This window comes from Odontesthes bonariensis, chromosome 12 (assembly GCF_027942865.1).
Source record: "Odontesthes bonariensis isolate fOdoBon6 chromosome 12, fOdoBon6.hap1, whole genome shotgun sequence".
In the NCBI taxonomy this organism is placed as follows: Eukaryota; Metazoa; Chordata; class Actinopteri; order Atheriniformes; family Atherinopsidae; genus Odontesthes; species Odontesthes bonariensis.
This window is the reverse complement of record NC_134517.1, coordinates 38,212,738-38,238,249: the sequence shown is the minus strand read 5'-3', so window position 1 is coordinate 38,238,249 and position 25,512 is coordinate 38,212,738. Positions and strand designations below refer to the sequence as shown.

Below are 25,512 nucleotides of genomic sequence, written 5' to 3'. Positions count from 1 at the left end.
AACGGGCCTTCCTTTATCGTCTCCTTCGGGACACACCGGGCCTTCCTTTATCGTCTCCTTCGGGACACACCGGGCCTTCCTTTATCGTCTCCTTCGGGACACACCGGGCCTTCCTTTATCGTCTCCTTCGGGACACACCGGGCCTTCCTTTATCGTCTCCTTCGGGACACACCGGGCCTTCCTTTATCGTCTCCTTCGGGACACACCGGGCCTTCCTTTATCGTCTTCTTCGGGACACAACAGGCCTTCCTTTAACCTTTTCCTTCGGGACACACCGGGCCTTCCTTTACCGTCTACTTCGGGACACAACAGGCCTTCCTTTAACCTTGTCCTTCGGGACACACTGGGCCTTCCTTTACCGTCTCCTTCGGGACACACCGGGCCTTCCTTTACCGTCTCCTTTGGGACACACCGGGCCTTCCTTTATTATCTCCTTCGGGACACACCGGGCCTTCCTTTATCGTCTTCTTCGGGACACACTGGGCCTTCCTTTATCGTCTTCTTCGGGACACACTGGGCCTTCCTTTATCGTCTTCTTCGGGACACACCGGGCCTTCCTTTATCGTCTTCTTCGGGACACACCGGGCCTTCCTTTATCGTCTTCTTCGGGACACACCGGGCCTTCCTTTACCGTCTCCTTCGGGACACACCGGGCCTTCCTTTATCGTCTTCTTCGGGACACACCGGGCCTTCCTTTATCATCTCCTTCGGGACACACCGGGCCTTCCTTTATCGTCTCCTTCGGGACACACCGGGCCTTCCTTTATCGTCTCCTTCGGGACACACCGGGCCTTCCTTTACCGTCTCCTTCGGGACACACCGGGCCTTCCTTTACCGTCTTCTTCGGGACACACCGGGCCTTCCTTTATCGTCTTCTTCGGGACACACCGGGCCTTCCTTTATCATCTCCTTCGGGACACACCGGGCCTTCCTTTATCGTCTCCTTCGGGACACACCGGGCCTTCCTTTATCGTCTCCTTCGGGACACACCGGGCCTTCCTTTATCGTCTCCTTCGGGACACACCGGGCCTTCCTTTACCGTCTCCTTCGGGACACACCGGGCCTTCCTTTACCGTCTTCTTCGGGACACACCGGGCCTTCCTTTACCGTCTCCTTCGGGACACACCGGGCCTTCCTTTACCGTCTTCTTCGGGACACACCGGGCCTTCCTTTACCGTCTCCTTCGGGACACACCGGGCCTTCCTTTACCGTCTTCTTCGGGACACACCGGGCCTTCCTTTATCGTCTTCTTCGGGACACACCGGGCCTTCCTTTATCGTCTCCTTCGGGACACACCGGGCCTTCCTTTATCGTCTCCTTCGGGACACACCGGGCCTTCCTTTATCGTCTCCTTCGGGACACACCGGGCCTTCCTTTACCGTCTCCTTCGGGACACACCGGGCCTTCCTTTACCGTCTCCTTCGGGACACACCGGGCCTTCCTTTACCGTCTTCTTCGGGACACACCGGGCCTTCCTTTATCGTCTTCTTCGGGACACACCGGGCCTTCCTTTATCGTCTCCTTCGGGACACACCGGGCCTTCCTTTATCGTCTTCTTCGGGACACACCGGGCCTTCCTTTATCGTCTCCTTCGGGACACACCGGGCCTTCCTTTACCGTCTTCTTCGGGACACACCGGGCCTTCCTTTACCGTCTTCTTCGGGACACACCGGGCCTTCCTTTACCGTCTCCTTCGGGACACACCGGGCCTTCCTTTATCGTCTCCTTCGGGACACACCGGGCCTTCCTTTACCGTCTTCTTCGGGACACACCGGGCCTTCCTTTATCGTCTCCTTCGGGACACACCGGGCCTTCCTTTATCGTCTCCTTCGGGACACACCGGGCCTTCCTTTACCGTCTCCTTCGGGACACACCGGGCCTTCCTTTATCGTCTCCTTCGGGACACACCGGGCCTTCCTTTACCGTCTTCTTCGGGACACACCGGGCCTTCCTTTATCGTCTCCTTCGGGACACACCGGGCCTTCCTTTACCGTCTCCTTCGGGACACACCGGGCCTTCCTTTACCGTCTTCTTCGGGACACACCGGGCCTTCTTTTATTAAAGAGGAGTGATAATTTTATCACATAATTCATTGCAGCTGCAAGACTGTCCCTGAGGTCTCAGTCTGGCTGCATTTCTCTAACATATTTCCTGACTTATGAAATGATCTCATGCTGTAATCACTTCAGCTGATCCAGGATCAGTCTAGTTTAACTTCACAGTGCAGATAAAAGAAAGCAGCCGATGAGAGGACTACCTGAGGGAGGTGACGTGTGGAGCAGCTTCCTGTCTGAACCTGCCTCAGAGCCAGCGACATCACTCACAGGTACGGTGATTACCTGCTGCTGCGTGAGACTCAACATGTTGTCTCTGAGAGGAAACCTGTTGGACTCATTTCCACATCTGAGTTTTCTCCTGGGACTCCTCTCTCTTTAAGGCTCCCTGCTCTCCTCTGATTGGTCAGCTTCTGGGAGCCTGAAGAGAGCTGTGAGGTGTGCTTTAACTCTTCAGTTTAAAAAAAAAAATTACTCCTATCCAAATCAAATCAAATTTATTCATATAGCACATTTCATGTACAAACAGTTCAAAGTGCTTCACATAAAATAAAAGCATTGCAGCAGGGAGTGGAAGAAGCATTAAAAATACATAAAAGAATGTAAAGAGAAACAAATAAAATCATTTAAATGAAATTAAAAACCAGCAACAGTCCAGATAAGTTCAAAGATATCGTGCAGATTTCATGCATAGACACATGAGAACAGAAATGTTTTCAACCTGGATTTAAAAATGTCTCCATTTGGTGAAAGTTTAATCTCCACTGGCAGTTTGTTCCACTTGTTTGCAGCATAACAGCTAAATGCTGCTTCTCCATGTTTAGTCATCTTTATTAATAAAATTCAAAATGACAACAACTGTCATCTCAGGACACCCATCTAACCCTAACCCAGTCCAATTCAAACAGGGCCAGTTTAAAGCAGTGGGAAAGCTGAGGAAACCAGCAGATTGCACTGAAACTCGTCTTTGATCCGATGCCCCGGCTGGGTTTGGGTTGATCTGCCTCAAACGTCACAATAAGACCTCTGAAAACTGCGTCAAATGGTTAAAAAGAGCAGAATATGTCACCAGCTTTTAAAATCTTTACTCTGGCTTCCAGTCAGTCACAGAATAGATTTTAAAAGCCTGCTGATGGTTTACAATCTGTGATCTGTTCAGAGAATATAAAGCCAGCAGAGCTCTGAGATCCAAGGACTCAGGTCAGCTGGTCCAGTCCAGAGTCCAGACTAAACATGGAGAAGCAGCATTTAGCTGTTATGCTGCCAACAAGTGGAACAAACTGCCAGTGGAGATTAAACTTTCACCAAATGGAGACATTTTTAAATCCAGGTTAAAGACATTTCTGTTCTCATGTGTCTATGCATGAAATCTGCACGATATCTTTGAACTTATCTGGACTGTTGCTGGTTTTTAAATTCATTTAAATGATTTTATTTGTTTCTCTTTATATTATTTTATGTATTTTTAATGCTTCTTCCACTCCCTGCTGCAATGCTTTTATTCTATGTGAAGCACTTTGAATTGTTTGTACAAGAAATGTGCTATATAAATAAATTTCATTTGATTTGATTTGATTTTAAGATTTTCAAGATAGTAAAATATCTTAAAGTTTGGACTTTTAACCTTTCCAAGTCATCAGAATCGGGTCATCGACCGGGTTATGACCCATTTTACATCATCATGTTCCACATCATGGATTTTCACGTTTATCAGTAAATGTTAATGCTGTTAGCGGTAAATGATTTAATTTGAAGCTTCGGTTATTCTCCCCGCTGGGGAAACCCGGCTCGGATAGAAACGAAGCTGTGGGCTTTGTAAGCTGACCTGCAGGAATCCTGACCGACGGGTTAGCTCCGCTCGGCCCGACGGTTTCTGGAGTCGCCTGTTTGGGTGTGTTTCTCATCAGTTTGTGTGTCTCTGAGCTCATGAAGTGTAAACAGCTCGCAGTGCCTCGGCCTGCATCACAGGGCGGAAAGGAGTGGGAACGACTGAAGAAGATCCTGAACCTGACGGCCACATCTCAGAGCTTAGATAGTGGCCAGAAAAATGTGGAATTAAGCAAAGCAGGACAGCTACTGCAAACGCCACAAAACAGTATTTTTATTGATTTTCCATCATTGTGTCCTCAGACACTCTGAGACAGGATGTTCCTGATTTTAACAATATTACGAAGGTGAAAGAAGGCAGTCCCAGAAACCTGTTTTATATGTGAGTCAGAGGACAGATCCTGGTCAGAAATAACTCCAAAGGTTCCTCACTGTAGGACCAGAAGCCGAGGAAACACCATCCAGAGTAACTATAGAACCAGACACAAGGTTGCGGGTCCTTAAAAAGTCGTAAATCAATTTTCCTGAAAATAATACCTTAAAAAGTATTAAATTGTCTTAAATTCAGATTGCATGGGTCTTAAATATTTGTGTATTTTTCTTTTTGCTCCAAAGGAACAGTATTTTTTTTTAATATACTTACTTGCATTTATAAGCATTTGTTCATGGGACTTAAATGTTCTAAAAATGTTGTAATAAATTAAATTTAGGACAGTGATGACTCCCCTTGAGCTGTCACCTTACCGTGGTGGGGGGGTTTGCGTGCCCCAATGAGTCTGGGAGCTATGTTGTCTGGGGCTTTAAGCCCCTGGTAGGGTCATCCATGGCAAACAGATCCTAGATGAGGGACCAGACAAAGAACAGCTCACAAGACCCCTATGATGAGGGATACTTTTGGACGCCGTGTTCCCTTGCCCGGACGCGGGTCACCGGGCCCCCCCCTGGAGCCAGGCTCAGGGGTGGGGCCCGCCGGCGAGCACCTGGTGACCGGGTCTGTGCCCGTGGGGCTCGGTCGGGCACAGCCCGAAGAAACGACACGGGTCCCCCTTCCTACGGGCTCACCACCCGTGGGAGGGGCCAAGGGGGTCGGGTGCATTGTGAGCTGGGCGGCAGCCGAAGGCGGGGACCTTGGCGGTCTGATCCTCGGCTACTGAAGCTGGCTCTTGGGACGTGGAACGTCACCTCTCTGCTGGGGAAGGAGCCTGAGCTGGTGCGCGAGGCTGAGCGGTTCCAGCTGGATATAGTCGGACTCACCTCGACGCATGGCTTGGGCTCCGGAACCAGCCTCCTCGAGAGGGGTTGGACTCTCTTCCACTCTGGAGTTGCCCTTGGTGAGAGGCGTAGAGCAGGTGTGGGCATACTTATTGCCCCCCGGCTGTGCGCCTGTACATTGGGGTTCACCCCGGTGGACGAGAGGGTAGCCTCCCTCCGCCTTAGGGTGGGGGGACGGGTCCTGCCTGTTGTTTGTGCTTATGCACCGAACGGCAGTTCAGAGTACCCACCCTTTATGAAGTCCCTGGAGGAGGCACTGGAGAGTGCTCCTCCGGGAGACTCCCTCGTCTTGCTGGGGGACTTCAATGCTCACGTGGGCAATGACAGTGAGACCTGGAGGGGCGTGATTGGGAGGAACGGCCCCCCCGATCTGAATCAGAGTGGTGCTTTGTTGTTGGACTTCTGTGCTCGTCACGGACTGTCCATAACGAACACCATGTTCAGGCATAAGGGTGTCCATATGTGCACTTGGCACCAGGACACCCTAGGCCTCAGCTCGATGATCGACTTTGTAGTCGTATCATCGGACTTGCGGCCGTATGTCCTGGACACTCGGGTGAAGAGAGGGGCGGAGCTTCTACTGATCACCACCTGGTGGTGAGTTGGCTCTGCTGGTGGGGGAGGAAGCCGGTCAGACCTGGCAGGCCCAAACGTGTTGTGAGGGTCTGTTGGGAACGGCTGGCGGAATCCCCTGTAAGGAGGAGTTTCAACTCCCACCTCCGGCAGAGCTTCAACCATGTCCCGGGGGAGGTGGGGGACATTGAGCCCGAATGGGCCATGTTCCGTGCCTCCATTGTTGAGGCGGCCGACCGGAGCTGTGGCCGTAAGGTGGTCGGTGCCTGTCGTGGCGGCAATCCCCGAATCCGCTGGTGGACCCCAGTGGTGAGGGGGGCCGTCAAGCTGAAGAAGGAGTCCTATCGGGCCGTTTTGGCCAGTGGGACTCTGGAAGCAGCTGATGGGTACCGACAGGCCAAGCGGAACGCAGCCTCGGCGGTTGCTGAGGCAAAAACTCGGGCTTGGGAAGAGTTCGGGGAGGCCATGGAGAACGACTTCCGGACGGCCTCGAGGAGATTCTGGTCCGCCATCCAGCGGCTCAGGGGGGGAAGCGGTGCACCGTCAACACCGTGTATGGTGAGGGCGGGGCTCTGCTGACTTCTACAAAGGACGTCGTGAGTCGGTGGGGGGAGTACTTCGAGGGCCTCCTCAATCCCACCGACACGCCTTCCGATGAGGAAGCAGAGTTGGGGAGCTCGTACATGGGGCCTCCCATTTCTGGGGCTGAGGTGGCCGAGGTGGTCAAAAACTCCACGGTGGCAAGGCCCCGGGGGTGGATGAGGTCCGTCCTGAGTTCCTCAAGGCTCTGGATGTTGTGGGGCTGTCTTGGTTGACACGCCTCTGCAGCATCGCGTGGACATCGGGGGCAGTGCCTCTGGACTGGCAGATCGGGGTGGTGGTCCCCCTCTTTAAAAAGGGGGACCGGAGGGTGTGTTCCAACTATAGGGGGGTCACAGTCCTCAGCCTCCCTGGTCCGGTTTGGCGACCTCAGAATCGGGTCTCTGCTTCTTGCGGACGATGTGGTTCTGTTGGCGTCGTCGGGCCGTGACCTTCAGCTCTCACTGGAGCGGTTCGCAGCCGAGTGTGAAGCGGCTGGGATGAGAATCAGCACCTCCAAATCTGAGACCATGGTCCTCGGCCGGAAAAGGGTGGAATGCTCTCTCCGGGTCGGGAATGAGATCCTTCCCCAAGTGGAGGAGTTCAAGTATCTCGGGGTCTTGTTCACGAGTGAGGGACGAATGGAGCAGGAGATTGACAGGCGGATCGGTGCGGCGTCTGCAGTGATGCGGGCTCTGCACCGGCCCGTCGTGGTGAAGAAGGAGCTGAGCCAGAAGCCCAAGCTCTCCATTTACCGGTCAGTCTATGTTCCTACCCTCACCTATGGTCACGAGCTGTGGGTAGTGACCGAAAGAACCAGATCGCGAATACAAGCGGCCGAAATGAGTTTCCTCCGCAGGGTGTCTGGCAGGGCCGTGGGAAGTAGTTTTTAACAGGGGGTGCGGTTTAAAAAGAAAAAAAAAAGGGGGGGGGGTTCTCAAACTTGTAGAATATTATGTAAATACAATAAATAGCTGTATATATCTCCTTCAATGAAATATTTTAATGAGCAAAAAACGGAGCCTTTCCTGCAATCTGACCGTGGAACTCTACCCGTGCTCGTGTGTGAAGGGCTCATATTTTGCAGCATTGTTGCGAGCTTTAATTATATTAGAACGTTGTTTAAGTTCCTGTTGTTACATTGTGTTTAATCGTGTCCTGAACACACAGTTTAGGTCAGTGGCGGCTTTTTCGCCCTCGTTATGGTCAACGCAAACACCCATACCATTCGAAAAAAAAGTATGCAGCCTCATCAATTGGTAAAATATTGCATTTTATTAAAGCACAAAAAATTCATGGCAACAAGGGTTGCCTATACATTAGGCCTACTGAACTCATGTGTGTGATGTGTCCCACGTCAGCTCACACAGCATCAGTCGAAAGTAATCACTAACAGAACTAATTAAGAATTAACTACATGCTGCGCGGAGGTAGCTGCAATAACAGCATCGTCGAAAATAACTCAAAACTCAAAAAAATAACTAACTAAAATAATAACATTACTGCTCGGCGGCAGCTGGCTTAACAGCATTTGAAAAAAAAATCGGCTATATAGAGAACAGAATGTTGCTGGGCTGAACTTGTTGGCCACACCTCCATCGAGGGTCTCTGTGGATGACGAGCACAGACAGACAGACAGACAGACAGACAGACAGACAGTGGACATTAAACCAGAGGTGCCATAATATCATAAACCACGTCTCAGTCTCAGCCTCCTCATGCAATGAGCCTACACGCAGGAGCAGCACGCGAGTCCTGAGTCTTAACTTTATTTTTGTTTAACCTTTTTTTTTTGCTATTTTATTATGTTTATCGATGCATTTGTAATGGATGCAAACTAGCAGAGAACAGTCGAGTCTAAGCATCGGCTACATGCTTAGACTCGACAAGTAAACTGCGCTGTCTCGCATTACGGAGTAGCTACAGATGTCAATAGCAACTTTGTATCGGTAGACCGGAGCAGTGGCTCAGTTGGTAAGAGACGTGCTTCCGTCTAGAGTCGGAACGTTTGTGTTTTGAGACGCGTGTTCAAATCCCGATCGGAGGAGACTGTACAATAGGTTTTCATGAAATGTATTTTTGTTAGCTCCCCACCATCTCGCAATGCACATTCAGCAGGGGGTGCAACCGTCATTTTACCATACTGTCAGTTAGCTTGGGTGCCAGCTGAACTTAGCCCCGCCCATAAAATGTTTGGTGGGGAAGTTGGGTCTGGCTCTGCTCAGTTGGGAAATCTCCATGCTCAACATCGCGACGGTCGACCCAATCAGATTGCCAGGGCGGGCTTTGTTTGAAACAGCAGCATGGCTGCTGCTGGAGAGCTAGGGTGTGTAGGCATAGCAGCTTAGCAGCAGCGTAGCAGGCAGGTCGCAGCAGCATAGCAGCTTAGCAGCAGCATAGCAGGCAGGTCGCAGCAGCATAGCAGCGTAGCAGCAGCATAGCAACAGCATAGCAGCATAGCAGCTTAGCAGCAGCGTAGCAGGCAGGTCGCAGCAGCATAGCAGCGTAGCAACAGCGTAGGAACAGCATAGCAGCATAGCAGCTTAGCAGCAGCGTAGCAGGCAGGTCGCAGCAGCATAGCAGCTTAGCAGGCAGGTCGCAGCAGCATAGCAGCGTAGCAGCAGCGTAGGAACAGCATAGCAGCATAGCAGCTTAGCAGCAGCGTAGCAAGCAGGTCGCAGCACCATAGCAGTGTAGCAGCAGTGTAGCAGCAGTGTAGCAGCAGCATAGCAGCGTAGCAGCAGCATAGCAGCAGCATAGCAGCAGCATAGCAGCGTAGCAACAGCATAGCAGCATAGCAGCTTAGCAGCAGTGTAGCAAGCAGGTCGCAGCACCATAGCAGTGTAGCAGCAGCATAGCAGCGTAGCAGCAGCATAGCAGCGTAGCAGCAGCGTAGCAGCAGCATAACAGCAGCATAGCAGCAGCGTAGCAGCAGCATAACAGCAGCGTAGCAGCAGCATAACAGCAGCATAGCAGCGTAGCTGCAGCGTGGCAGCAGCATAGCAGCAGCTTAGCAGCAGCGTAGCAGCAAAGCAGCAGCATAGCAGCTTAGCAGCAGCATAGCAGCAGCTTAGCAGCAGCATAGCAGCAGCGTAGCAGCGTAGCAGCAGCATAGCAGCGTAGCAGCAGCGTAGCAGCAGCATAGCAGCGTAGCAGCAGCATAGAAGTGTAGCAGCAGCATAACAGCAGCATAACAGCAGCATAGCAGCGTAGCAACAGCTTAGCAGCAGCATAGCAGATTAGTAGCAGCAGCTTAGCAGCATTATAGCAGCGTAGCAGCAGCATAACAGCAGCATAGCAGCAGCATAACAGCAGCATAGCAGCAGCGTAGCAGCAGCATAACAGCAGCATAGCAGCAGCATAACAGCAGCATAGCAGCAGCGTAGCAGCAGCGTAGCAGCAGCATAACAGCAGCTTAGCAGCGTAGCAGCAAAGCAGCAGCATAGCAGCTTAGCAGCAGCATAGCAGCAGCTTAGCAGCAGCATAGCAGCAGCATAGCAGCAGCGTAGCAGCGTAGCAGCAGCATAGCAGCGTAGCAGCAGCATAGCAGCGTAGCAGCAGCGTAGCAGCAGCATAGCAGCGTAGCAGCAGCATAGAAGTGTAGCAGCAGCATAACAGCAGCATAACAGCAGCATAGCAGCGTAGCAACAGCTTAGCAGCAGCATAGCAGATTAGTAGCAGCAGCTTAGCAGCATTATAGCAGTGTAGCAGCAGCGTAGCAGCAGCATAACAGCAGCAAAGCAGCAGCATAACAGCAGCATAGCAGCAGCGTAGCAGCAGCTTAGCAGCAGCGTAGCAGGCAGGTCGCAGCAGCATAGCAGCATAGCAGCAGCGTAGCAGGCAGGTAGCAGCAGCTTAGCAGCAGCGTAGCAGCAGCATAGCAGCAGCATAGCAGCATAGCAGCAGCATAGCAGCATAGCAGCAGCGTAGCAGGCAGGTCGCAGCAGCTTAGCAGCAGCGTAGCAGTAACATAGCAGCATAGCAGCGTAGCAACAGCGTAGCAGCAGCATAGCAGCGTAGCAGCAGCGTAGCAAGCAGGTCGCAGCAGCATAGCAGCAGCATAGCAGCGTAGCAACAGCGTAGCAGCAGCATAGCAGCGTAGCTGCAGCGTAGCAGCAGCTTAGCAGCAGTGTAGCAGCAGCGTAGCAGCAGCTTAGCAGCAGCATAGCAGATTAGCAGCAGCGTAGCAGCGGCATAGCAGTAGCATAGCATCTTAGCAGCATAGCAGCGTAGCAGCAGCGTAGCAGCAGCATAGCAGTAGCGTAGCAGCAGCGGAGCAGCAGCATAGCAGCAGCATAGCAGCAGCATAGCAGATTAGCAGCCGCTTGGAAGCAGCATAGCAGATTAGCAGCAGCATAGCAGCGTAGCAGCAGCGTAGCAGCAGCTTAGCAGCAGCATAGCAGATTAGCAGCAGCATAGCAGCGTAGCAGCAGCATAGCAATGTAGCAGCAGCGTAGCAGCAGCTTAGTAGCAGCATAGCAGCGTAGCAGCAGCTTAGTAGCAGCATAGCAGATTATCAGCAGCGTAGCAGCAGCATAGCAGCAGCATAGCAGATTAGCAGCATAGCAGCAGCATAGCAGCAGCATAGCAGCGTAGCAGCAGCATAGCAGCGTAGCAGCATCTTAGCAGCAGCATAGCAGATTAGCAGCAGTGTAGCAGCATATCAGCGTAGCAGCAGCATAGCAGCAGCGTAGCAGCAGCGTAGCAGCATCATACCAGCGTAGCAGCAGCGTAGCAGCAGCATAGCAGCGTAGCAGCAGCGTAGCAGCAGCATAGCAGCAGCATAGCAGCAGCATAGCAGCAGCAGCATAGCAGCAGCAGCGTGGCAGCTTAGCAGCAGCATAACAGCAGCGTAGCAGCAGCGTAGCAGCAGCGTAGCAGCAGCGTAGCAGCAGCGTAGCAGCAGCATAGCAGCAGCATAGCAGCAGCAGCATAGCAGCAGCAGCGTGGCAGCTTAGCAGCAGCGTAGCAGCAGCGTAGCAGCAGCGTAGCAGCAGCATAGCAGCAGCATAGCAGCAGCAGCATAGCAGCAGCAGCGTGGCAGCGTAGCAGCAGCGTAGCAGCAGCGGGGCAGCAGCGTGGTAGCTTAGCAGCAGCGTAACAGCAGCGTAACAGCAGCGTAGCAGCAGCGTAGCAGCAGCGTAGCAGCAGCAGCATAGCAGCAGCGTCGCAGCAGCGGGGCAGCAGCGTGGTAGCTTAGCAGCAGCGTAACAGCAGCTTAGCAGCTAAGCAGGCAGGCTTCTTCTCCCGTGCCCCACCAGCCAGGTAACATACAGATCAAGTAAAATCGTACCGTTTGCCCTCTAAGCCCAACGTGTAATCTTTTTGCTGTGCAGTAACAGTGTCTCAAGTAGGTGCTCAGTTTGAGTCAGTGAAGGCATATTTCAGGAGTAGCGTGTAGTTCACCTTCCTGGATATTATGACTGAGGAGATGAACAGGAGATTCAAAGGGGAGAACACTGGAAGCCCTAGATCAAGAATCATTGAGTCATTCCAGCCCTTAACTGTACATGCTAACTGGGCAGGCACACCGAGCACAGAAGCCATGGAAGCTGGGCACCTTCTCTGAGAGTTCTATGGAGAAGATGAGGAGCAGCTAAAGACAGAACTAAAGGTCTTCCACTCCAGCTTTACTTCAAAGAACCTACAAGAAATACTTTCAACACTGAGGGAAAACAATGGCCAGCTGACCTTTCCTGCCTTTGTCAAAATGATCCAAATATATGCAACATTACCAGTGACGACGGCTTCAGTTGAAAGATCATTTTCCAAGCTGAAAATCATCAAAAGTAAACTAAGACGCCAGTGTGGTGAAGAAAGCGATAAATCACAGTGATGTCATCAACATCTTTAAAGACATGGCACCAAGGAGGATGCTGCTGTAGAGCAGTACACTTTCATTTCATTCAATATTTTTTTTATAATATATTGTCCCACGTGTGCTAAAAAGTGCCCCCCCCCCGAGCACTTGTCTTTATTAATCATTAAGCTCAGGTCTCCTCGGGTGTGACGGTATCCAGGCAGATGGATGTGAGACAGCTGTGTGTGCAGTCGGTAAATGTTTGTGAACAGTTGCTCAGGTGTGTTGGAGTGTTTCTCCCTCGCTCTCTCTCTGAAGCCCCGCCCACTCTTTCATATTTAAATGTGCAGCCGGCCTCCTGCAGGTAAACTCTGTCTCACCTGCAGAGGCTCCGCAGACGGCAGATGAAGCTGCAGGTGTTGAAATCAGGAGCTCTCAACAGATTTTATTACATTTACAGCAGGTTTGACTTTATTTGGATCCTTTCTTAAGAGTTTTTTTCAATAAAAACTGAAACTGGGTCCATCCTGGACCGCTTCAGTCCAGCAGGACTCACTGAGTTTGTCCCAAAGTCCTGAGAAATAACCTGAACCAGCAGCTCAGCCTCATGTGTGGGTCGGCAGACGGATCCAGAACCAGAACCGGACCCGCCTCAGCACACGGAGCATCTGAACAGGTTCGTTTGGCTAAAATGTGTTTTTACATCTCACTTAATTCACTTCAAAACTCTGACCTGAGGCAGAAGTTTGGTTGTTCTGGTTGTTTGGTCCAAAGTTCTCTCTGTTATCAGAACACACAAACACACATATATATATGTACATATTTAATTATATATATGTGTACAATAATATAATATTTATTAAAGTATTTTGTCCCTGTTTTTCAGTGAAGAATAAAAACTAAAAATCAAACAACAGGACAAATTTATGGTCAGTTTCAGTCGAACAGAGAAAAATCTCATTTTTTATTAAAAAACTAGAAACATTTCAGTGTTTTTAACAGTTGGAAAATATATTTATGGATCTTTAAAAACCAAATGTCACCAGAACTGCAGCAAACAATTATTCTGCTAATTTATTATTCTTTCAATTAATCAGATAAAAAAATACTTTTGTAAGAATAACTATTTAAAAGAGAAACATTTACAGTATAAACCAGCTTCGATATGAACTAAAAACATATTTATCTCCAAACATCCCTCCTCCTGATGCTGATAACAGCAGCTATTAGCTTTCTAGCTAACATCCAGCTGTGCTAGCATCTGTTAGCTTCTCTTCTGCTGTCTCTGCTTTCATCAATTGTGTTTTAATGCAGCTGAAATCCTAATAAAGCCTCTTATTTCCTGTTTTATAGTCTGTTATCAGACAGCACAGTGACTCAGAATATAACAGCAGTTTAACCAGCAGCCTCTGATGCTACAGACACAACATTCAGGCTGTTTTTATTCTGGTTGGACTCAGAATATCAGTTCACATTAACAGGCTGAAGCTGCCCTGATGGACAGAGGCACATTCAGGACAATATGATGGTAGTTCTGGTGACATTTCAACAGAAGTTAGACACTATTTTTCCAACACAAGAAACACAAGTTGCTTTTTGGAAGAAATAGGGGACAGAAATGAAAAAACGTCTGTCTGATCCAACACAGACGAGCTCGACCTAAATGAACCGAGTCTTACTTCGCTGAGGAATCTGAACCAGATACGAAGATATTTACACTCAGAGCGGGTTCAGGTCATTTCACGTACGTCTTTCAGGGTTAATTCTGATTATATAAATTATTAAAGCAGCGAAGCGTCACCCACACAGACAGCACTGTGACAGGACCCAGCAGCGAACCCTGTGGAACTCCAGGACCCAGCAGCGAACCCTGTGGAACTCCAGGACCCAGCAGCGAACCCTGTGGAACTCCAGGACCCAGCAGCGAACCCTGTGGAACTCCAGGACCCAGCAGCGAACCCTGTGGAACTCCAGGACCCAGCAGCGAACCCTGTGGAACTCCAGGACCCAGCAGCGAACCCTGTGGAACTCCAGCACCCAGCAGCGAACCCTGTGGAACTCCAGGACCCAGCAGCGAACCCTGTGGAACTCCAGGACCCAGCAGCGAACCCTGTGGAACTCCAGCACCCAGCAGCGAACCCTGTGGAACTCCAACACCCAGCAGCGAACCCTGTGGAACTCCAGCACCCAGCAGCGAACCCTGTGGAACTCCAGGACCCAGCAGCGAATCCTGTGGAACTCCAGGACCCAGCTGCGAACCCTGTGGAACTCCAGGACCCAGCAGCGAACCCTGTGGAACTCCAGGACCCAGCAGCGAACCCTGTGGAACTCCAGGACCCAGCAGTGAACCCTGTGGAACTCCAGCACCCAGCAGCGAACCCTGTGGAACTCCAACACCCAGCAGCGAACCCTGTGGAACTCCAGCACCCAGCAGTGAACCCTGTGGAACTCCAGGACCCAGCAGCGAACCCTGTGGAACTCCAGCACCCAGCAGCGAACCCTGTGGAACTCCAACACCCAGCAGCGAACCCTGTGGAACTCCAGCACCCAGCAGCGAACCCTGTGGAACTCCAGGACCCAGCAGCGAATCCTGTGGAACTCCAGGACCCAGCTGCGAACCCTGTGGAACTCCAGGACCCAGCAGCGAACCCTGTGGAACTCCAGGACCCAGCAGCGAACCCTGTGGAACTCCAGGACCCAGCAGTGAACCCTGTGGAACTCCAGCACCCAGCAGCGAACCCTGTGGAACTCCAGCACCCAGCAGTGAACCCTGTGGAACTCCAGGACCCAGCAGCGAACCCTGTGGAACTCCAACACCCAGCAGCGAACCCTGTGGAACTCCAGCACCCAGCAGCGAACCCTGTGGAACTCCAGGACCCAGCAGCGAATCCTGTGGAACTCCAGCACCCAGCAGCGAACCCTGTGGAACTCCAGGACCCAGCAGTGAACCCTGTGGAACTCCAGGACCCAGCAGTGAACCCTGTGGAACTCCAGGACCCAGCAGTGAACCCTGTGGAACTCCAGGACCCAGCAGTGAACCCTGTGGAACTCCCTTTGAAATGATCTCACAAGCATGATAAACCAAACACGTCAGCTAAATCTGTGCAGACGTCCAGATTTATAACCACAGTCATTGAAACCTTTATGAATCATCTTCTCTTTCAAAGTCAGATTATCTTTTTAATTACACGAGCTCGAACTAACATGTAGCAAGAATTATTCATCTTTTTATAACAGGTTATCACTGAGGACGGGAATAAACGTGGAGGCTCAGATCCTCACTGGTGTGTTAACTGGTTAACTGGTTAGTTAACTGGTTAGTTAACTGGAGGCTTAACCGGCTTCAGCTGAGGACTAAAATGACTCAGTTCTTGATAAACTGCAGGAAAGAAGACCAGATGTTATAAAACTGTATTAGAATATTCTCCAGATGTCAGTACTTGTTGTCAGATTGATACTTTTACACATCAGTGACTGAACACAGAGACGGTAAACCAGCTGTTTACAGAGGTCGGATTAACTCAAAGTGTTTCTCAGAGGAGAGATCACACCTGACAGAAGTTTTATGAATCCAAACACCTGGGAACATCTGTGTTATCCAGCATTTAGTCTGTACCTTTGATTAGCACCGACCTGCTTCTGACTGAAACAACCTGAGATTTACAGCAAACAGCAGCTAATTTAGGAGCAAAATCTCCCGGAAATAAGTCGGTTTAACAAAAATGGATGTTTAAGACGGTAATAACTGTTTTCTATGGAGAGATTAACATTTACAAGCCGAGACATTTTTAAGTTTGCAGGAAGTAGTTTTGATTTCAGGGACTTTTCCTCTGAACGTGTTTCCTCTCCTTCAGAGTTCCTGCTGAGGAGGATCAGAAACCGTCCTGACACACCTCAGCTGCATCATCCACACAGAGAAAAGATGCTGCGGGAGGAGTAAAGCAGGAATCACACCCACAGAGTTCAGGGTTCACCGGCGGGATGTTGGCGTGCCGCCCCCTGCTGCTCACCTGGGTGCTGCTCGCCACCACAGGCCCCGGCCACACCTGGAGACCCTGCACAGGTGCGCATGTGACATTATCTATCAATCAATCAATCAATCAATCAATCAATCAATCAATCAATCAATCAATCGATCAATCAATCAATCTTTATTTATATAGCGCATTTCGTACCACAGGCAACTCAATGTGCTTTACATAAAGACATACAGAGATACAGAAAAAATACAACACAGCAATCAGGTAATTTTAGCTAACAGTAGGATTGGTACAACTGTAACAGAGTAAAAGTAAAGTTAGCTAATACTAGGATTGGTATAACTATTACAGGTCATTTGAGTAAACTAACAAAAGCTAACAAACATGGATAAACTTTCCTCTAAGAGGAGGCATTTAAAGGATAAGACCGTTTTTTTGACATTGGGCCCTTGATTTCACATTATAACATGATGTTCTACTCACCCCTGCTTGTTGTTGGTCATTTGGAGCTGTTCCGAAGATATTCGCGAGGCGTCTGGCTGCTCTCTTGAGATATTCGGCCATGAAACGGTTTCCTATGGGCAAGCTCATACAGGCACAAACTATGCTGTTTATAATTTATTAATTACTCTACACCAGCACTGATAACGTGGAGGTGCGTCGCTTACTTAAAAAAATCCGGGTTACTAATTTTGAATTTTAGCCGAATGAATAAATAGGCAGCAGGTCTGTGGGCTGTCTGTGGCAGTAGCACCACGATGACGTCAGTAACACCCACTTTACGACAAAAAAAATCAAAATTACAGTAACCCGGATTTTTTTAAGTAAGCGACGCACCTCCACGTTATCAGTGCTAGTGTACGGTAATTAATAAATTATAAACAGCATAGTTTGTGTCTGTATAAGCTTGCCCATAGGAAACCGTTTCATGGCCGAATATCTCAAGAGAGCAGCCAGACGCCTCGCGAATATCTTCGGAACAGCTCCAAATGTTCAACAACAAGCAGGGGTGAGTAGAACATCATGTTATAATGTGAAATCAAGGGCCCAATGTCAAAAAAACGGTCTTATCCTTTAAAAAGCCGTTCAATGGTCCATAAATTAAAGGGGACTTGGGTAAAAAACTTTCATCTGAGAGGAAATATTGAGGTTTATACAGTGATAATAGGTACACACATAATTATCTGATCTGACTCCTAATGACTCTGAACCATCAGATGACACATCCAGATGTGTTAGCGTAGCTTAGCACACGTCTGGGAGAACAGGGAAGCTGTTAGCTTTGCTGTGTGTGATAATACAGGTTTGTAAAAGATGTTTAATATGACACCAAATGTTTTATAGAAGTCTGGAGTTTACTTTTAAATTGTTGGCTAACAAAGCAGAGACGGACGGGAGTCTTTCTACACTGAAATATCTCAGGAATAAAGAGATCAACTGGATTCTCATCAGATTTACAGTCATTAAAGAATCCATCGTGAAGGACTCTGACTCGTCTGTTGGTCCGCTCACTGACGATCGTCGACCCTGGACCAGGGGCGTCAGCTGCCCCAATACTATACAGGGGTACAGAAATAAGATGCGAGCGCGCAAACATTTTTTGCTCTTGGATTCCCCATCACGGGGGATCACCCCCTGAAAACAGGAACGTAAAGAATCAATCCAGCTGAACAGTTACAGTTTAATATGTCCATTAGCGAACTAATGGCTGGCTACATTAGCAAAACGACAGACGTGACCACAAGTGCTAATAACACCCCTTCAAAGACGCCCCTTCACGTTATTAGATGAAAAGGCATACACATTTGTGTGACATTCTATGCTTCCAGACAGAGGATAAAAATGTAAGGCTTACTGTTCGCTTCACTTCACGCCGGAGTGAGTGGTCGCTGTGTTGGACAGGTTCAAAAAGTCTGCTACCAGGACGCCTTTTCCCTAATGAATGAAAACTTTTATTGCGGACTCAATGTTCCATAAAAAACACATACAACACATAAAACAGACAGTACAACACAAACACCAGGTAATTAGGACACAAACACATACAAACATCTATACCAGTGCTTCCACATTTCAGAGAAGTATCTCGTATCACTCTGCCTGGTATCACAGAGTAAAGATAAAATGGCATTGCTGGACCCAACAAGTCTACCCATAAATGCATACATAAAGGTCCTCAGCAGAGCATGAAAAGTGGGGACGTTAAAATTTACAAATAAAGTGCTAGCACTTGTCCATCTTGGTAGCTTCAGAAAAATCCTAAAGGCATCATTATATGCCACCTGCAGCTTCTTCAGCTTACCTGCATGGTATTTACACCATAGGTTTGCTGTATAAAAAGGAGTGCAGTAGGCTCTGAAGAGATTGACCTTAACTTCATCTGTGCACATATGGAACCTGCGTGCCAACATATTAGCTTGTGCATACAATTTACGACACTGACGCTGGATATCTTCATCATCACACAGGTCATCAGTGATGATGTGACCCAGATACCGCACTTTACTCACTACATCAAGGGAGTCGTTTGATAAAGAAAACAAGGGAAAGTTTTGTTTTTGGTCCTCCTTAGTTCTCACAATAACAATTACACTTTTTTTATGATTGAACTTGATGTCAAATAAAAGTCCATATCTGGAGCACACATTAAGCAGTTGCTGTAGCCCAGCACTATATGGGGACATAATTACCAGGTCATCAGCATAAATGAGATGATTAATTATCCTGTCACCCACCATACACCCAGTTTCACACTGCTTAAGATTTTTGGATAGATCATCCATATATACATTGAATAAAACCGGGATAGAATACCACCCTGTCTCACCCCATTAGTTACATAGCAGGGTGTAGATATACTACCACCCCATCTTATTTGCATGGTTTGATTGATATACCAGAATTGCAGGATCCTAATCAGGTAGGATGGTGTACCTCGCTGTTGAAGTTTGCGAAATAATTTCCCATGGTTTATTCTGTCAAAGGCCTTAGAAGCATCTAGAAAGCACAGAAAAACAGTAGAACTATGTCTTCTGTACTTGTTTATGATTTCTTTGAGAGCATAGATACACTGGTCAGTTCCAAGTTTGCTCTTAGAGCCAAACTGGTTGTCTGTGGTTTCAACATAATCACTGAGCCTAACTAAAATAATCATCTCTACCACCTTAGAAATAATGCTAGCCAGAGCAATCGGCCGGTAATTATCTATGCTGGAAATATTGCCTGTTTTGTCTTTAATCACTGGCACTAGCAAAACTGACATCATCGTTTCAGGTAGTATTCCATGCATTAAAAGACCAGTAAAACACATTGAAAGCAGGATTGGTAGCCTCCGACAGGCATGTTTTAGATGCTCAGCTGTTACCTGATCAAGCCCACAGGCTTTGTTCATAGACAGTTTCTCAATGGCATATTGCACCTCATCAGGTCAAATAATCACATTTTCATTAAAAGGTACATTACCTACATTAAACTCTACACTCTTAACACAGTTAAAAATATCTTCATAATGTCTGCTCCAGAGTTGTGCAATCTGTTCTGAGCCAGTAACCCCGTTAACACTAGAGGGCAGTGGCATTTTACTGTTATTAATGACCTTCACTTCTTTCCAGAAGTCATTAACGTTGTTATTCTGAAGCTTCTTTGCCATAGAGTTAGCTCTCATAGCCAATTCATGTCTTTTAATAAACCGTAAAGCATACTTATAACGAGCGTTTCCCAGTTTCTTGCGTTCATACTCAGGACCATGTCTTGCTTTCCCTGCTATTACCCAAGCTTTAAAAGCATCATTGGCTTCCACATGGAGGTCAGCTACATGATCATTCCATCCTGGCCTCACATTATGTTGTTTACCTTTATTGTTATGTAGGAGCTTACCACTATTAATAAGACAACTTACAATCTTGTCATACAGTACACATACATGTAGATTTTTACAATGATTCAGATTCTTACAATTAATATCAACACATAGGACAGCATCACATGGAAGAGCAATGCCACCAAGGCTCTTATCAGTCAACGCCTTGTAGTGATTAATGTGCTTGTCTGACAACCGTGTCCAGTCTATTTTCCCACTTTGCACATGGTTCTCATGACTTGACAGTTCAGGAAGGTTCATAGCATTAACCACAAATGAGACAGGTATGTGATCACTTGTAGCCATCTCGTACATTATGTTCATTCTCTCAATACATCCATGAGCGTCAGCTGTACACATACAGTGATCCAGCCAAGATGTAGTGTGCCAGGCTTCACTGGTGTATGTGTAGCTATCTATGGGCAGCAGTACTTTGCTGGAGAGAACCAGCTTATTTTCCTCACAAAACCGCAGAAGATGCTGACCAAACAGTGATGTCTTGTCTGAAATATCAGCATTCATGTCACCAACAATAAATAAAGATGTATAAGCAGATTCTTTAATAAATGAGCTTATGAAACCCAGCCTACTGATGTATTCATCATCATTTTTTGTACATTCATAAGGTGTATACACATTTAAAACAACAAAAACTGTATCATTATATTCAACCTTAATGGCAATAGCCCAGTCAACATCAAGCCTAATGACACTGATCAAGGGATCATATCTTTTATGCCAAAAAATGGCCACTCCCCCGGGAATTCTACCCCTTTGGATTCCAGAGCCTAAGTCTGTAGTAGATTCCCCTGCCCCATGAAATTCATTATTTACAGAGTTCAATCGATCGAGATCTTGTTTCGCTAGGAATGTCTCCTGTATGCACAAAATGTCAGTGCTCTCCATGAGTTTGTCAATTACAAACCGCTTTATCACCTGCCCCATGTCCGAGGCGCAGGCCACGGGAGTTGTATGACACAAGCATATCCTAACTACATTTCAGGCCCGTTTCCAGTCGGCATATCCCTATGCACTGGACCTGCGGCAGCCCTGGGTCTACGAGCCTCAAAGAAGCGTCTCACATAAATCCCCTCTGGCCACAGCTGCGGCTCATACATTTCACCAACCTCCCTACAGATGGCGGTGACTTTGAACGATCCAAATCGTGCACTTACAGTGTCAATTTTTTCACAGGTCACATCACGGCCCAGTTTATTTTTCAAGTAGCTAGCCAGTGCGTCAGGTTCCAAGTCAAGTGAAAAGCGAGTAGCAAAAACACTTACCGACTTTGTCGTTATTGCCTGGATGTTACCTCCAGCAGAGGTCCCAACAATCCCCGCTGTCTTCTTCTCTCGCGAAGAGTTCGGTCTGGGTTTAGACGGCAAAGCAGTCCTATGTTTTCCAGAAGGATGCTTTTGTCGGCCCTCCTTCAGAACTCGGGCATAGTTGGGAGAATTACGATGCCATTCTCGCTGGTCGCGGCCTCAGCTGCTTTCACAATCCTGCCAGGTAGCAGGGTAGCAGAATTCAGGCTCTGAGACGTCTCCGAGTTGCGGGCTTGGTTCTCCCCACTCCTGCAGGGAGTCGGCTGAGCCGAAGTCACTCCATTCGAGTCCAGCTTTTCAACTGCACACAGACGTTGTCCTATATCCATTGTTACCGTACGAAGATCCTCACAGGCACTTGTCTGCATCGACATGGCCTGCTTCATAACACTGATCTCCACAGTGAGGTGTTCAATTCTTCCAAGAAGACATGATACGTCCAGGCTACTGAAAGTGACTGGCGGTAGTTCGTCGAGGTAATGAGATCCAAAATGGGGAATATTTTCACCAACCTCGTTTAACAACTTCAAGCAGCTTTTAACATTGCTGACATCTTTGTTTGCCCCTTTGTGTGACACATTTCGCTGAGAACTTGGGCAGAGTTCAAACAGCACTCTCTTAGAGTTCTCAATCCACTCCGATCCGAAGTGGTTCACTGCCATTAACACGATGTCATCATGAGTCATGGTTTTCATTTTTGTTACCAAGAAGTTAATCAATCGATATCAAGGAGATTCTCCTTAGTGCCTGACAAATTCGTCATGTTCCATTTCATTGCAGCAGCCAATGAGCGCCAGTGGATTCTGATTACTCCGCATGAATGTCAGACTTAAATTCTAAAGTGGTAGTCTATGTATTTTTTTATTATTATTATTATTTGAATGCAAGCATGCAATCTATAGATTTCCCCATATGTCAGACTTCAATTCTAACGTAGCCTATTTTTTAAAAGATAAATAAATTAATTAAAAATCAGTGACCCTGGCGTACCGGGGCACCTCAGATCTACAGGGGGGCACGTGCCCCCGTGAAAAGGGTCTCGCGACGCCGACGCCCTGGACATTGCTCTGACTCGTCTGTTGGATGCAGTTTCATCAGAGACATGCTCTCAGTGTTAAAGATGTAAACTTTACATCTGAAACGCTTTAATACCAAACTTAACGCACTTCTCAGCATTACAGATAAATGATTTTGCGATCAGTCAGAACCTGAAGTCTGTCATTTAAAGTTGTTGCTGTTGAAGACAGGAAGCGGAGACCCTGGTGAGTCCAACATCTGGATCTCCTGACAGTCAAACTCCTCCTCGCTGTACCGGACGCTGACTTCTCAGGGTGTTTCATGTGCTTCAGACGTCTCTGCTGCTTTGTGCTTTAATGTTTTGAGTCTTTGAAATGTGAGATCTGTTTCTGAACATGTCGTCCCCTCCCTCCATTCATCCTCCATTGATCTGCTGCTGCAACAAAACACACAAATGGCCTCAGAGGAGCTTAAAGGGGAATTCCAGCAAAGACTAACATTGAACTGATGCTGCCGGTTAAGAAACAAAGATCTAAACTCAGCCCCCCTCCCTCCTTGCATCAGCTTTAACCTCTCTCCCAGTGGTTGAAGCCGAGCTGTAGTCCTGCAGCGCCTCAGTCAGATATACAAAGTTTAAGTTTAAAAACCAACATCGACTTCACTAAATTCAATATAAAGTCTATCAGTGAACACACCTTCTCCAGAGTTTATTCTCACAGAAATACATTAAATTACACCTCTGACACCTGCTGGTGACACAGGATGCAGGGAGGGTGCTTTCACACTCAGTGTTAAAGCTAAACTGAGTTCACACTCAGTGTTAAAGCTAAACTGAGTTCACATTCAGTGTTAAAGCTAAACTGAGTTCACATTCAGTGTTAAAGCTAAACTGAGTTCACACTCAGTGTTAAAGCTAAACTGAGTTCACACTCAGTGTTAAAGCTAAACTGAGTTCACACTCAGTGTTAAAGCTAAACTGAGTTCACACTCAGAGTTAAAGCTAAACTGAGTTCACATTCAGTGTTAAAGCTAAACTGAGTTCACACTCAGTGTTAAAGCTAAACTGAGTTCACATTCAGTGTTAAAGCTAAACTGAGTTCACACTCAGTGTTAAAGCTAAACTGAGTTCACACTCAGAGTTAAAGCTAAACTGAGTTCACATTCAGTGTTAAAGCTAAACTGAGTTCACACTCAGTGTTAAAGCTAAACTGAGTTCACACTCAGTGTTAAAGCTAAACTGAGTTCACACTCAGAGTTAAAGCTAAACTGAGTTCACATTCAGTGTTAAAGCTAAACTGAGTTCACACTCAGTGTTAAAGCTAAACTGAGTTCACATTCAGTGTTAAAGCTAAACTGAGTTCACACTCAGTGTTAAAGCTAAACTGAGTTCACATTCAGTTAAAGCTAAACTGAGTTCACATTCAGTTAAAGCTAAACTGAGTTCACATTCAGAGGTGTGAGACTCTGTTTAGATTCACAGCTGCTAGCTAACGACATGATTTGGTTAGATTCCGTGTTTGTGAAGCCTGGCTCCTGAGAGGACCTGTTAAATCACTCTGTTTGTTACTCCTCCTTCACTCAGTGGGGTCACATGGCTCTGAAAGGATCAGATTATTGGCTAAATTACAATCAGACTGAGTTATTAAGGGTAATTCTCCTTGGATATGTGGCGGTGAATGAATGGGATCAGAGGCACAAAGCGTGTCATACCCCGGTATGATAGGTGGCGCTGTACCCATTCCAGCTGTTGCTAATAGAGCCACTTCCTGTTGACCTCTTCACCACCAACAACAACAACAAACTCAGGCATTGGAGAAAGATGGAGAACGCAGAGCCAGATGAAGCTACGTCCCTCTACATTTGCTCTGTGATGAGCTGCTTGTTGCACAAACTCGATGCCCAACGGAGCATTCTCCATCGCGTTGTTTGTTTCTTTCTGACGGCGACAACAACAGGAATATCGTCTCCTTTGACTTCCGGGTCACGACCCCGGGAAAACATCTGGAGCATGCGCAGAACGCAAAGTCTGATTCACCACGAGCTTCAGCGTCTACAAGCAGGTTTAGAGTGACTTTCAACCCAGTTATCTCGGGGTCTGAATCCCATCCGATCCAGTTCTTAGTCAGATTAAGGTGTCTACATGCACTTAATAACTCAGTCTGATTGGAATTTAGCCAATAATCCGATCCAATTCTTAGTCAGATTAAGGTGTCTACATGCACTTAATAACTCAGTCTGATTGTAATTTAGCCAATAATCCGACCCTTTCAGTATAATGTGACCCCACTCACTCACATGGTAGAACAGTCCATTACTCCATGAAAGTAATCACTCTGAATAAAACTCCATATTTTACTGTTTACGTCACTCAGTACGGAGCGTTACTGTGTGTTGATTTAAAACTCTGTACATGACTCTTAATGTTACAGAGTGTAACTTTACCCATTAGTACTCTTCTCTGTGTAACTCCACATGTTACTTTATTCTCGTGCTCTGTGCTACTAAAACTAAACGTTGGTTAGATGCCTGACAGGCTGAATTCAGGACATAAAGTCTCTTTTTATGGCTTCTAATAGTTGGCTACTTTTCCTGATTTCTGGTAAGAATCTGACTCCTGTCCTGTTCAGAGCTGCTGCCGGACATGTTGTGTGTCTGATGATGGGAAGATGAACCTTCGGTTTAATCGTTAGATAATGGCTGAGGCCACAGATGGAGGAACACATCTCCCTGTGAGGTGATAACGTGATGAATGAAACAGATCTGAGAGCAGATCATTTACCGCTGAGCGCTGATAGAGATCCACATCACGGACTGTCCCCACACTTATCAATCCCAGGAAAATGAAGAGAGATCTACATCTGCTTTACTTTCCTCCAGCTGCTGGTTCCACTTCACTTCTATGAAAATCAGCTTTCAGGGATCTGATACCAGAATCTGTCCTCATGTAATCAGCCTTTATTTTTAGCTGTTACAGATAGTTTCCATCTACAACCTGAACACAGGAACCTGCTGACTGTCAGAAGCTTTAAAGCTTTCAGTGGAGTCATGAAGGTAAAAAGCTGTTTGATTAGGTTATTACTGTCCGACTCACCATCAGTAGTTACAACAAACCATCGATAAGATTCTGTTTGGGCTTTAAAGGTGTTTGCAACCAGGTGCCCGAAAGGAAACTTTTTAAAAGATGGATAGATAGATAGATAGATAGATAGATAGATAGATAGATAGA

General features: G+C 47.5%; 1 protein-coding gene across 1 annotated transcript in view; it reads left to right on the top strand.

Annotated features, from left to right (window-relative positions):
• Positions 1 to 12,519: 12,519 nt before the first annotated feature.
• LOC142396284 (thrombospondin-type laminin G domain and EAR repeat-containing protein-like) overlaps positions 12,520 to 25,512 on the top strand; it is a 44,207-nt gene continuing 31,214 nt past the window's right edge. The window contains exons 1-2 of the mRNA XM_075478842.1: positions 12,520 to 12,781; positions 15,960 to 16,168. Of these exons, the coding sequence (XP_075334957.1) occupies positions 16,087 to 16,168 (82 nt within the window). The 5' untranslated portion in view covers positions 12,520 to 12,781; positions 15,960 to 16,086. The remainder of the gene's footprint in view (positions 12,782 to 15,959; positions 16,169 to 25,512) is intronic.